Source organism: Brienomyrus brachyistius, chromosome 25, assembly GCF_023856365.1.
Source record: "Brienomyrus brachyistius isolate T26 chromosome 25, BBRACH_0.4, whole genome shotgun sequence".
NCBI lineage: Eukaryota > Metazoa > Chordata > Actinopteri > Osteoglossiformes > Mormyridae > Brienomyrus > Brienomyrus brachyistius.
Window position 1 is genome coordinate 12,295,906 of NC_064557.1, and position 11,830 is coordinate 12,307,735.

Consider the following 11,830-nt stretch of genomic DNA (forward strand, 5'->3'; position numbering starts at 1 on the left):
CCTCAGAAACACTGTTTTTCAATTTTTTATGTTTTTTTTTGTGACCGAGAATATAGATTTAAATTAAAATAACCTTAATCATACACAAATAATGCTAAATTAAATAACTGCGCATACGCTAGTTGTCGGGCTGGTCGCTCGAAAGATGCCAAAACACGGATAAGAACCACAAAACATCCCCCCACAAAAAACTAAACAATTAACATTAAAGGACCGAGTAACAGTCAAAAAACAATAATTCGAAAATGTGAGTTTTTATTATACTGTACATTATTTTCATGACAATTTTTTTATGTACATTTCGTGATGCGACGCGTTGTATAGCAATGAACTTCTCTTTCTCTATATATTTTTTTCTTTTTTTCAGATATTCGACCTCAAGAGATATAGTAAAGACGTACATCTACAACAAGTTTTTTTATATATATACATTCCACAACCGTTCTTGGGCATAATGTACACTTCTTCGTGTGGTTCTTTGGGGCGCTTTTGGGGAATGTTTGTGTGTTCGCAAACCGGTACAAAAAAATTACGAACATCTGCTTCGTAACCCGATTTGTTCGTGAATAGGACTGTTCGCAGGTCGAGGTACTGTACCACTGTACTTCGCCGATGAATTTCTGAGCAGGGCGGAGATGTCGTGCTGCTCTCTGGGAAATTTCATTATGATTCCAGGTGTCAAACCTTCTAAAGGTTTTAAGTAATTCAAACGTCTGCATTTACACATCACCAGTCACACGCTTGAATATCTTATCTAAATAAAACCCAGGGTAATATGAGGAAAGTTTTTGAGAAACCGAGGAAGACTGTTCATTATTGTGTGGTTCCGGGTGATTTCCGGTTATGAAAGGCATATTTCCGTTGCTAGCTGATGGCGTATTTTGTATGCGCCCGAGATCCAGAAAAGGAAACCGCTGGCTCTACGTTCGACAGTGTATAAATATAAAAGTAAATATGCAAAACGATTGACCATTTTCCGAATAGCGTTGTTAAAGGACGTACTCTTTTGTTAAATTCTCCGGAGGGATGGGCCCCGTTTTGTTTCCGCTTTTAAATCGGAATTTGACGAGTAACTGGGCGAGTGTCTTCTAGGGGCAGTGCCGTCACCCTGGGCGGCTGCCGGTCCGGCCCGCCGAGTCAAGCTGTCACGTCCCTGCAACTTGTATTAGCCTGAATGTGAGCAACCTGCATCTTCTTTTAAAATCCTTTTTCTATTTAATCGTCAGTCGGATTTATTCTTGAAAATCACCTGCGAATGTATTCGTAATATTAATACAAAAGAAAGTCCACTAGGCTGCTTATGAGGATTTCACTTAGGTGTTCTTTTCTCCACGTGCGATCCAGCTGTTTTTCATGACTTAGTCCACGTTCTTTGAACCTTTTGAGGAGACCTAAATGGTGGTTATGAATTCGTGGTTGTTAATCTTTCCCGTGTCTCTTTGGTGTGACTGCAGGGCAAGAGGCATGAAGGAGGCGTGAAATGTGAGCAGAGTGAATCCACAGCTTGGCCCAGGACCTGATCAGAACTGGAATGGACAATCAGTGAAGTTCAAGCAGCAATAGGAGACATAAATGCATTTGTCAAAATTGCATGTGTAACATCGATTGTAGAAAACCATCTCGTGTCTGTGTTTTCTAGCTATACTTAATTTAAAAGTTCCGATAGTACTGTTTTTGAACAGTCATACACGTTCAGCTGCCGTCAGTATTTCCATGGTGTAGCTAAATAGTGAGTCAGAGGTTCCCGCAGTACTCACATTTTGCCATGATGGTGGACAACCGTTATGCCACGGCCCTGGTCATCGGGTCGGTCCTGAGCCTCCTGGCCACTGTATACTTGTCAGTGGCAGTTGGCACACCGTATTGGTACCAGTACAGTAGTCCACAGAATAACAGTGGGGAAATGCCTTCACATGATGTGGATTCTGAGAAGACCTTCATGGAGAAGCTGTATCAATCTAGTGGAACATTGGGCCTCTGGTGGTACTGCATCCAGGGGCCGGGCAGCACAGGTGAATACCCGTCTACATATCCCTACTATACGCCTCACACGGTCACACCCCGCTCCAGAGTTATGATCTGTGAGTTGTGGTTCTGTGTACTTTAGCCACACATTCTGAACACACTCTGAGCTAATGGTTAGTCTGTCCACTCCACAGGGTCCTGCAGGAGTTACACACTCCAACAGCAGCTGTCCTCCAAGTACACCAACCCGGTCAGCGCACCCTCTGAGGAGGACCTTCTCCGCACCTGTGAGTCTGGCTGTAATGCGGAACCGGAGCCTAGCTGTGTGGGTTCAGCACCCGGCTTGGCCCAATCACCTTAGTGTTAGCATTAGAGTGATGCTAAAGTAATGCTGTTTTGTCACTAGATGCTCAAAAGAAGTGTTGAGTCTCAGGCACTTTTGGACTAGTCTTGGGTAATTGTCTCTCTTGTTACCCCAGACTTGTGGCGGTGTCAGTTTGTGTTGCCGTTGGTGTCCCTCGGCTTGGTGTCCTTGGCGGCGCTGATTGGCCTCTGCTCCTGCCTGTGCCGCAGCCTCACCCCAACACTTTTTGTAGGAGTGCTCCACCTTCTGGCGGGTAAGAGAATCGCACGTAAAGGACGCTGCTTCCTCCAGTTTCGCTGATGATGGTGCTCTGATGTACGGTCGCCTTCTCTCCCCCTGGCCCACCCCAGGCCTGTGCTCTCTGGCAGCCACCTGCTGCTTCCTGGTCGGCTTGCGGCTGCTCCACAGGCTCCTGGTTGTACCCGAGGAGGTGGAGGGCTCCCTGGGCTGGTCGCTGTACCTGGCTCTGGCCTCCTCGCCGCTACACATGATGGCTGGCGCCCTGCTGATGTGGGCATCCGGCAGCCACCGGAAGAACTACCGCCGCATGACCGCCTACCGCGTCGCATAATGGCGCCGTTCCAACTGTCCCTGACATCCCCCTTTGACACCAGCTGTGTGTTCAGCAGAGGTGGAAATCTCAGGTCCAGAAAGTAAAAATCCAGACCAGGATTTTGTTTCAACCAACCAATTGAGCATAAAGAGACACAGTCACAGAGTACTCAACTGGTTGGTTGAAAGAAAATCCTGGTCTGGATTTTTACTTTCTGGACCTGAGATTTCAACCACTGGTGTTCAGTCACTTGACGCGAAACAGCGGCTGCCGGAGGACGAGCAGGTCTTCAAGCAGACTCGCAACATTACTGATGTTACTCCTAAGGGGAAGGTGGACAAACTTATCTGACTTTTTCAGATCTCATACTAACTGTTCGTTAGTTTCACGCTAACTTCTCCTGCTAATATGTAGCTTTAACGGAAGAGTGGCTCTCACTCCACACTCCCTGCAGGGCAGCTCTTCTTGGCCAATGGAACTGTTACACAACCTTATGTATTCCATTCGTGCTTTATCTTAAGTTAGACGTGTTAGTCTTGCTATTTATTGGGATATTTTCCAAAAGGCAAAATAAGTACATAACTATCATTGTTTTTATGCATGAAATTATTTTCAGTCCTGTTGCTAACTGACATTCGAATTGACTGTGAACTCTTCTTAATCACCTTTTAATCATTTCCTTCATTTTAACGTCCTGCTTTAATATGCGTATTTGTGGCGGCGATGCGCTTGGAGTGCGACCTCGAACGTCGTCCCTGTTCTCGGCCTGTCAGTGGAAACTCGGAGAGGATACCGGGTCAGACTAGAGTGCTTCTGATTGCTGAAGCCCTCGTATGCGAAGCCCCGAGTGCTCTCCCTCTGTTTCTGCCATATCTGTCCCTAACCTGTGTATCAGATCAGCCAAGATCTCTGCTATACTTTTTAAACCACTATGCAGAAGTAGACATTGAACATGCCAGCCACATACCTGAGACTGGGCACCTGCCAAACGCCCAGCCTCACCCTGTCTCTGCCTTACTGCCCTTCATCTGGTTTAAATGTTTTATTTGCAGGGTCAACTGAAATGAACCAGTTCTTCCTTTTTAAGGAGTTTTCCACCTTGGCTCTGCAGGTTTGATTTCAGGAAGCCGCGCACTGTTATCCATGAATCCTGTGCTCTAGTCCTCACCGCTTGCCTCTGTTGCTGTGTTTTAAGCTTTGGGGGTTCCGAACTCCCTGTGTTCATGCTCAGCGCGTTTCTGTGTGTTTTTTAACTACTAATACACGAGTTTTACTCTAAGCACTGTGACCTGTGGTTTTTAACAAGTTATATAGATGCGATTTTACAAATTGAAACATGGATCATTCTTATGTCCGATAGCCATGGGCATCATTAGGTCTGATCACTGGGGACTGTAGCCCTGAGTATTTTAGCCACGATGCTACTCTTACTTCAAAAACAAAACACAGCGAAGCCCCAGGCAGACTTGATTTGCATTTGATCTTTTCAATAGCTAGAAAGTCCCCTGGTAAATCCGTATTTGAATATAAAGAATGAACTGCAGGCACATGCACTCCACACTGGTGTTGTTAGAAGGGCTTGTATTTATTTGCTGCTTACAGCGGAATGTTGCCAGAGGGCAGTGTGTCGCTCTCTCTGGCGACAGGGAGTCAGTCTGCCTGCACCTGCACGGGGGGGATCTGCACCTTCCTCAGCCGCGTGAGCCACAGGGCGATGCCCTTCTCATAGTATGCGCACTCGTTCACGAAGATGGGGTAGAGAGGCTCCTCCCCCTCGAACAGCTGCGTCTCTCCGGTGAAGGACAGGAACATCGGGTCGCCGGGTCGGAGGACACAGAAGTCGCGGTCCTGGCAGAGGCCACACGGACACGTCAGCTTCCGACTGGAGTTAAAACACTGCTCACACCCAATAAACGTGGTTTCAGTAGGATATTTCAGTAAAATGTCATTGTGGTCTGCAGTCTGTCTTGCAGGATATTTCAGTAAATTCCAACTGAAAGTTTTACTATGTGGTTCCCTGTCCGGTTTATCCGGGGCTGAATCCATCCATCCATTTTCCAAACCGCTTATTCTACTGGGTCGCGGGGGGTCCGGAGCCTATTCCGGAAGCAATGGGCACGAGGCAGGGAACAACCCAGGATGGGGGGCCAGCCCATCGCAGGGCACACTCGCACACCTACGGGCAATTTAGCAACTCCAATTAGCCTCAGCATTTTTTTGGACTGTGGGGGGAAAACCCAGAGTACCCGGAGAAAACCCCACGACTACATGGGGAGAACATGCAAACTCCACACACATGTAACCCAGGCTGAGACTCGAACCCAGGTCCCAGAGGTGTGAGGCAACAGTGCTAACCACTGCACCACCATGCCGGGGGCTGAATCCTTTACCTGTAATTGTGGGTGGATGATGGCAGTGATGGAGCCGGTCTCTGGGTCCCTCGGATAATCAACAGATCTCACCATGGTGTAGACGTCCACCTCTCCGCCCTGGAAGAAGGTACCTAAGGCAGAGAGAAAGATGGAGGGATAGAGAGCGAGTGAGAGAGATGGAGCGTGTTTGTGTCAGAGAGAGAGAGGGTGTCTTTAGCAGGGCAAGCCCAGGATCACAGCATGTACAGCATTTCCTTTACAATTAGACACAGGGTGAGGGAGGGGCACCACGAGGCGGCACAGCTGTGCCTTTGGGAACCTGAGTTGAAGCGGCGAATCCAGTCAAGCATTGAGCGCACTCCATCCTGCATGGCAGAGAAGATATCCGCCCTGAGCACACCGTGAGGCTGTGGCCCAACCTCGATCGCTGTTGGAGACGCAGCGCAGTGTCAGCTGTCTGCCACCAGGGTGGCGGAACAAACGGGCAAACGCACTGTCTCGCACACTCACAGAGGCCGTGTTTTCCCAAGCTCTCCAGCGAATACGCCTCGGAGCGCGTCATCCCCAGATCGACCAAGCGCACTGGCACAGACTGGATCTCCCTCTGCGGAGAGAGCGGGGCCACGTGACGGCTGAACCTTTGCACTGCCGAGTGCTGAATTCCAGCCTGTCTACTGTAGAGCGTAAGTGTAAGCGAGGTTTAACTGGTGAGGGCTGGAGCGGGAATCGCTTGCTCTTGCCTGCAGGTACTTCAAAACGTGCAGACTGATCCAGTTGTCGTCCGAGTAGGCGATGAGGCACAGACCCATGTTGGCAGTGGTGTTGTGGAGGTCGCACACCAGGTCCATAGCAGTGGCGCTCCCCCGAGGGCCCAGGATCTTGTTTAGCTCCTGTGCTCTCTCCATCTCATACAGAGCCCCTACTTCTAGTTGCTTGCTGAGCGACAAAGGCATCTATAGTTTATTCACACAGTCTCATAACATTTCCAGGGCAGAGTCCAAAGTAGAGTCTATTCAAAGCCACTGTCAGAGTCAGAAAGGATTCCTAACTCTGGTGGCCAAACCCTAGAATCCTCCAGGTTTTAAGGCTGACTGACAGTTTAATGCCAAACCATCATATGCTTGTGGTTTATATTCCTGAAACCTACATGCAAGTCTGTTTAAATGACTGTGTCTTTTACTGTTTAAAATGTACCTTCGTACACTTATAAGTTACATATGAGGAATACATGTAAATCCCCAAGCCTTGTGCAGGGAAGGGTCCACTTTACATCAAATAAAACTTTAAAGTAAAAGAAAGAATAGTCAATGTTCATTTGTGAGAAACTGGCACTTATTATGAAACAAATAATGGGAGCAGCAGAGACTCATCTGACCTGAGGATGGCGCTGGTGAAGCAGCGGTTTAAGTCCATCTCTGTGTACCTCCTGCACTGCTGAACAGCACGTGGGTTTGAGAGCACCGTAACTACGGAGACAGGCTCCGCCTCCTGCTGCGTCTCCCTCTCCCGCTTCTGCAGCTCCCTCACCAGGTACACGCCAGACAGCTCGTTGCCATGGGTTCCGCCGCAGATGGCGACGCGGGTTACAGAGGGCAGGCGGACCGTGTCCATCTAGGTGTGGGGTCCCAATAGGGGTGTAGCACTGAACACAGGAAGTGAGGGCCCTCTTAAACCTGCTGACGAAGCGAGCAAAACACGCTGAAGGGCTCCGCTGACCTTGCGAAAATCCTCATTCGGCGTGGCTGAGGAGTGATGTTCACCTCTCACCTAGCAAGGGAGTTTCTGTACACACAGCCAACCCCCCCCCCCCCTGCCCCAAGCTGAATTACTCTTTAACTCCTTAACTGCAGAATCAGCCCTTAAAATGTGAAAGCGAGAAACAAACAAACAAGATTATGTGACTAAAGAACAATCAGTTCCACGCCATGAAAGACCGCAGGAACAGCTCACCTGCATATGCAACAACTCTGATCCACAATACGAGGCGAAAGGCGGTGAGAACAAGGTAAAAGCGCACAGCCGGGAGAGGAGAAGACGGGGCTGAGCACTTTGGAGCGTGTGCTTTGAGGTTCCTGAACACACAAACTGTCTCCCGTCTACCAAGCAGGCCCTGCCCACATCTTACCTTTGAACCAGAGCTCTGAACTTGGCTGAGGCCCAGCCCCTAACGCACAAACGCACACCATAACACGGCTGCTTCCTCCAGCATGCACCCCTCCCCCGTCACGCCCTCACGCAAGTTGTCCGCATACTTTGCTCTGGCTTGTTTCCTTCCTCCTCCCTCACTGTTTCCACATATGTATCATTGAGGTCGTCCCAACAGCAGCCCCAGGGCGAAGGTTCACTGAACTCCCATCGGTCGTGCAGATGCTTCAGAGCACACGTGCCCAGCAGTCCCCACCCGTCTGGTCACATGACTCCAGGCATGAGCACAATAGTGTGCCCCCAGATGTTTTTTGCAAGATCAGTGGTGCCTTTCTTACTCATGGATTACTCATTTGTCCATCCACCCAGCCGGATTTTTAAACAAATTTCTCCAGGACAATTTGTTAGACTTAACTCGGCATGTTTTCCTTTTGCGTTTTTTTCATTCATACCGCCAAACGACTTTCCCTCTGAGGTGCAGCTCTGCTCTGCGCTAGTGAAAACTCCGCCCGTGCTCAGTTACAGTGTAGCAAACGCCCAAGACACAAAGGAGCCACCGCACTGCAGGGAACGGTGTCTCTGTAACCCTACAGCCTTATCGGGGGGAAGTGGGACAGCCCCGACAGGAAGGCAGAAGTGATGTCAGAGCCTCAGCTCGCTGTTTTATAAGTTGTTATAAGGAAAACGGCAAGAGCTGGAAGCTGCATAAACGTCACATGAAGCAGATACACAGACTGGATTGCAGGATTCCAAGCCATTACCTCATTGTACAGAATGACACATATTGTGTTGTAATTGGAATCCTCTGAGATCTATAACCTAACAGTAATTTATGCTAGAATATACCTTTTAAAAACTATAACACGGCGTCTGCTCTCGGTGGGGCCGGCTGCTCTCCCAGCTGCTGACCTCAGACTGATCACTGGCTTCTCTGAGGATTCCCCTTGTTCTCTTGGAGAGGGATGCCCTTTTCCAGGCAGTGTCTGGGCGGCTTAGGGTAACACCCACTTCCTGAAACTGGAGCCAGTAGTGTTCACCAGGAAACCTAAACAGCCACATGTTGTTTAGTACCCTTGTCCTAATTGACACATTACCGAGCTCTCTCGCACACACATTAACACTATTCTTCAGATTCACAGCTAGAGCAACAGTCCTTTAACTGTGGGGCTTTTATCCATATAAATGTCACAGCTGAATTGATTCATGGGGGGTGACTAGCTGTAAGCTGGCTTCTCATTGGATCAGGCCTTTTTTACCCATATTGACCCAGATCTCCCGCAACAAAGGCACTGAATACTTATGCAAACGGTGTCACTTCTTTAATTTTCTTTATTTTCCAGTATGAATTTCAGTAGTTAGATAAGGTGAAATCAAAGGATTAAATACAAGCCTTGCAATCCAGTAACACAAGAGAATTAGTCAGAGGTTGGTATGCTGCTTTACAAAGCAAGCTGTGTAATATTTAAAGGTACAGATGAAAGTCCTGTATCATAAAGCAAGATATCTTGCTTAAAAAAGATAACCAGATAACTTGTTGCATTTAAGGTAGTCTGGGCTAAATGTAACCAAACAAAGATAGAGTCCATTTATACTGGGGTACCTTAAATGTTTGGCTAAATAAGAAATTCAGCTTTGTGATACAGGTCCCAGATCGTGGCTCAGTTGAATATAAAGCATGCGCAGATACAGCAGCGAATCAGACTCACCCGCAGAACTGAGTGGCAGCATTTACAAGCACGGTGGGGGGGGGCATGCAGATCGTGCTTTACGCAGGTTATTCTGGCTTATGCATGCATTAAACTAACTAATGTCAGGTGAGGGTCACATTTATCGAGATTCAATCTAATTCATAGATACAAACGTTGGATGTTTATTATAAAGAATCATTTTGTTTCTGTTCAATAAATGGGCCAATCTTCACGCACTGCCATCGCCTCAGACGAAGAGCTTGGTTGGCACCCACAGTGATGCACAGAGGCACAATGTCAGCGGAGCACTGAAGGTCACGGCGCTTCCAGAAGAATTGTGGTCCCTGCGGGGAGGGAAGTCCCTGGGGGGGGGGCGAGAGATGGCCAAGCTGCACAGAGGAAAGCACACAGTACAGACAGACTGGGATTATCACAGTACACAAACAGATTGCTGTATTAGTGATGACTCACCTGAACATGGAACAGTTGTGAAAGCTATGAAATGACTGATGATCCAGGGTGATTTCCGTGTGGTCATCGGTGTCCCTCACACGCGTGACGTTGAACTGCTCAAACGGAGCAACTAGCCAGCTAATCTCACTGGTTTTGCGGACATAGTCCTCGATTTTCACAGCAGAGCAAGAATTGATGACGAAGACGGTGCCATCAATACCTGATTCTTCAGCTTCAGATTTTTTGGTCACGACAGCGGTGAATCTTCCAAACCGCACTTCTGATCCCACTTTGGCATGATACTTTGTCTCCGAGCCTCGGTAAACCATGTGGCATCCCTGCCTGAGTATGCGCAGCGTGTCTGTCAGTAAGAAGTGGAGAGACTTGTATGTGAAGTTGCGGTGGTAGGTGCTGATGTTCAAGCCCTGCCGCTCCACGGCCTCATTGAACATTCTCCTGAATTTTGTGTCACTGCTGTAGGCCTCCAGCGCCTGGACATGCTGCTGGGTGAGGTTGCCCTTGCCGTGTGTGATACTTTTCCATTCTTCCTTAAATCCTTTGCTTTCCTTCAGCTCCTTCACCAGCAAACCCTGGGGATCCATCACTTCCTGCATCATGTGGTGCTCGCAGCCGACAAACTGGTCATCTACTGCCATACAGGACATGTCCATCGTCTTCTTTTTTTACAAAGAGATGAAGCAGTAGATGTGAACATGACTTAATCATCATTAATAACATATAAAAATGCAGCTTAATAAAGTCACGATATAGGTCCAAGCTGGGAGTCCAAGGTGTTCTAGAATTCCTAAGTACGCCCCCGTGTGTATTTGTTTGTGTTAAAAAGATGTGGATTGTCTAAAGTGTCGGTATTTGTCTCCTAATTACACAGCACCATAGCTTGCCATTGGGTGGGTTAAATGACAGCATGGATCCAGGGTTCCTTGCTGATACGCTTCAAAGTGAGGTGAATGCGTCTTTGGCGTACTTTGAATGGCAATCTGAAGGAACGAAAGCACCGTAAAAAGGAACCGGCCGCGAACTTACTGCGTGTGCCACAGCAGCGACGATAAGGAATGTGAACAGGACGAGGAGGCCAGCTGCCTGGGTCGTCATCGTTACGCACTCTGAGAGGGGAGAGTGGGGAGGGGGAGGAAGGAGGAAGTGGACAGAGGTGCTGACAGAACGGCATTGTGGGGGACAGGAAAGGGGCTCAATGAGAGCCGCCGGGGGTTGATGTCGTGCATTTAAAACTCTGATAATGGATGCGTGATATTTCAGTATAGGGCACACACACACTCACACACTCACAGATTAGGCATTTATATCTTTGACAACTTTAATCCCTACCCTGCCCTAACCTAAACCATAAGTCAGCAAGCAAAATTTTTAGTTTATTAATTGAATAATAATATTGAGTTTCCCAGTTTATTGATTGAAGCTGCAGATTTCTATAACATTGAGTTTCCCCTGAAAAGGTGGTCCCCACAACATCCAAATAACACACAGAGACCCACAAACGTCACACACAAATTCCTTAAATGCTCTTGTCACTGATCATTTCACTACCCGGCGAATCAGCAGCCGTCAGAGTAACGTACTCACCTCAGAAGAGCTGCTTGGCGCTTATTGAAGCTGTTTTGTCTCCACAGAAACTCTTCTGATTACCTGAGAACAACCAGAGTAGAGTTAGTGCACCGGGTTGTGCTTCTAGGATTATAGCTAACTATACTTTATGTGTGGTTTAACATAGTACCGTTTTCTGTAGATGAAGGGGAGTTTCCGCACCTCATGGGGGGGTCCCTGTAGCATTAATGGTGCTCAGCGGAGCCTGGCCCACTCTCAGCCCTGGTTTGTGCCCGGAGGCCCACGCCCTTCCTTCCTGCTTTCTTCCTTCCAGGGACTCCAGAGCAGTTCTGGCTGCAGTTCAAGTCCAGATTTCAGCGACTGCTTGTTGTGGCTCGAGGAAAAAATGTTTCTTTTGCAGCTGTTCTGTCCTGAATCGTCAGTCCCCTGTGAGCATTTTTGATGTGTTTCATGCTGCCATGTCAGAAAACCATAGAAAATGAGAATACACAGTGGAGACTGCAGTGTCAGGGGTAACTGGACTCAGGCTACGGGCGCATGAAAATGACACCCCGCACAGAGACTACAGACGCATGGAAATCCTGTCAGATTGGTCTCCTTCCAATGTTCTGCTGAAACAGCGACTTCCTGTTCACTGCCTGTGCGTCACCACATGACTTTCTGACCCTGTGACCCCATGATCTTGTTTCCACTGGAAAAAGACACC

General features: G+C 48.2%; 3 protein-coding genes across 9 annotated transcripts; 1 reads left to right on the plus strand and 2 right to left on the minus strand.

Annotated features, from left to right (window-relative positions):
• Positions 1–835: 835 nt before the first annotated feature.
• LOC125720358 (claudin domain-containing protein 1-like) lies at positions 836–4,161 on the plus strand. The gene is made up of 6 exons (XM_048995675.1): positions 836–948; positions 1,093–1,176; positions 1,455–2,012; positions 2,160–2,252; positions 2,445–2,582; positions 2,680–4,161. The coding sequence occupies exons 3-6, from the start codon at positions 1,766–1,768 to the stop codon at positions 2,898–2,900; spliced, it is 699 nt and encodes a 232-aa protein (XP_048851632.1). The 5' UTR covers positions 836–948; positions 1,093–1,176; positions 1,455–1,765; the 3' UTR covers positions 2,901–4,161.
• A 287-nt stretch (positions 4,162–4,448) lies between these two features.
• On the minus strand, positions 4,449–7,875 carry LOC125720356 (N-acyl-aromatic-L-amino acid amidohydrolase (carboxylate-forming) B-like). Of its 4 annotated transcripts, none has more exons than XM_048995672.1 (7): positions 7,507–7,875; positions 6,630–6,930; positions 5,995–6,190; positions 5,765–5,858; positions 5,574–5,681; positions 5,273–5,385; positions 4,449–4,730 (listed from the first exon to the last, which is right to left on the minus strand). In XM_048995672.1, exons 2-7 carry the CDS (start codon positions 6,863–6,865, stop codon positions 4,533–4,535), a joined length of 945 nt encoding a protein of 314 aa, XP_048851629.1. In that variant the 5' UTR covers positions 6,866–6,930; positions 7,507–7,875; the 3' UTR covers positions 4,449–4,532. The 4 variants fall into 4 exon arrangements, with proteins under 4 accessions (XP_048851629.1, XP_048851630.1, XP_048851626.1 ...); XM_048995673.1 differs by lacking the exon at positions 7,507–7,875 and adding an exon at positions 7,380–7,505 and having other exon boundaries at positions 6,630–6,927; XM_048995669.1 differs by lacking the exon at positions 7,507–7,875 and adding an exon at positions 7,205–7,373 and having other exon boundaries at positions 6,630–6,927.
• An 828-nt stretch (positions 7,876–8,703) lies between these two features.
• Positions 8,704–11,712, minus strand: LOC125720445 (erythroblast NAD(P)(+)--arginine ADP-ribosyltransferase-like). 4 transcript variants are annotated; one of them, XM_048995894.1, is made up of 5 exons: positions 11,294–11,712; positions 11,143–11,205; positions 10,585–10,664; positions 9,559–10,217; positions 8,704–9,431 (listed from the first exon to the last, which is right to left on the minus strand). In XM_048995894.1, exons 3-5 carry the CDS (start codon positions 10,651–10,653, stop codon positions 9,335–9,337), a joined length of 825 nt encoding a protein of 274 aa, XP_048851851.1. In that variant the 5' UTR covers positions 10,654–10,664; positions 11,143–11,205; positions 11,294–11,712; the 3' UTR covers positions 8,704–9,334. The 4 variants fall into 4 exon arrangements, with proteins under 4 accessions (XP_048851851.1, XP_048851849.1, XP_048851848.1 ...); XM_048995892.1 differs by having other exon boundaries at positions 8,704–9,476; positions 11,326–11,710; XM_048995891.1 differs by having other exon boundaries at positions 8,704–9,476; positions 11,294–11,710.
• Positions 11,713–11,830: the final 118 nt, after the last annotated feature.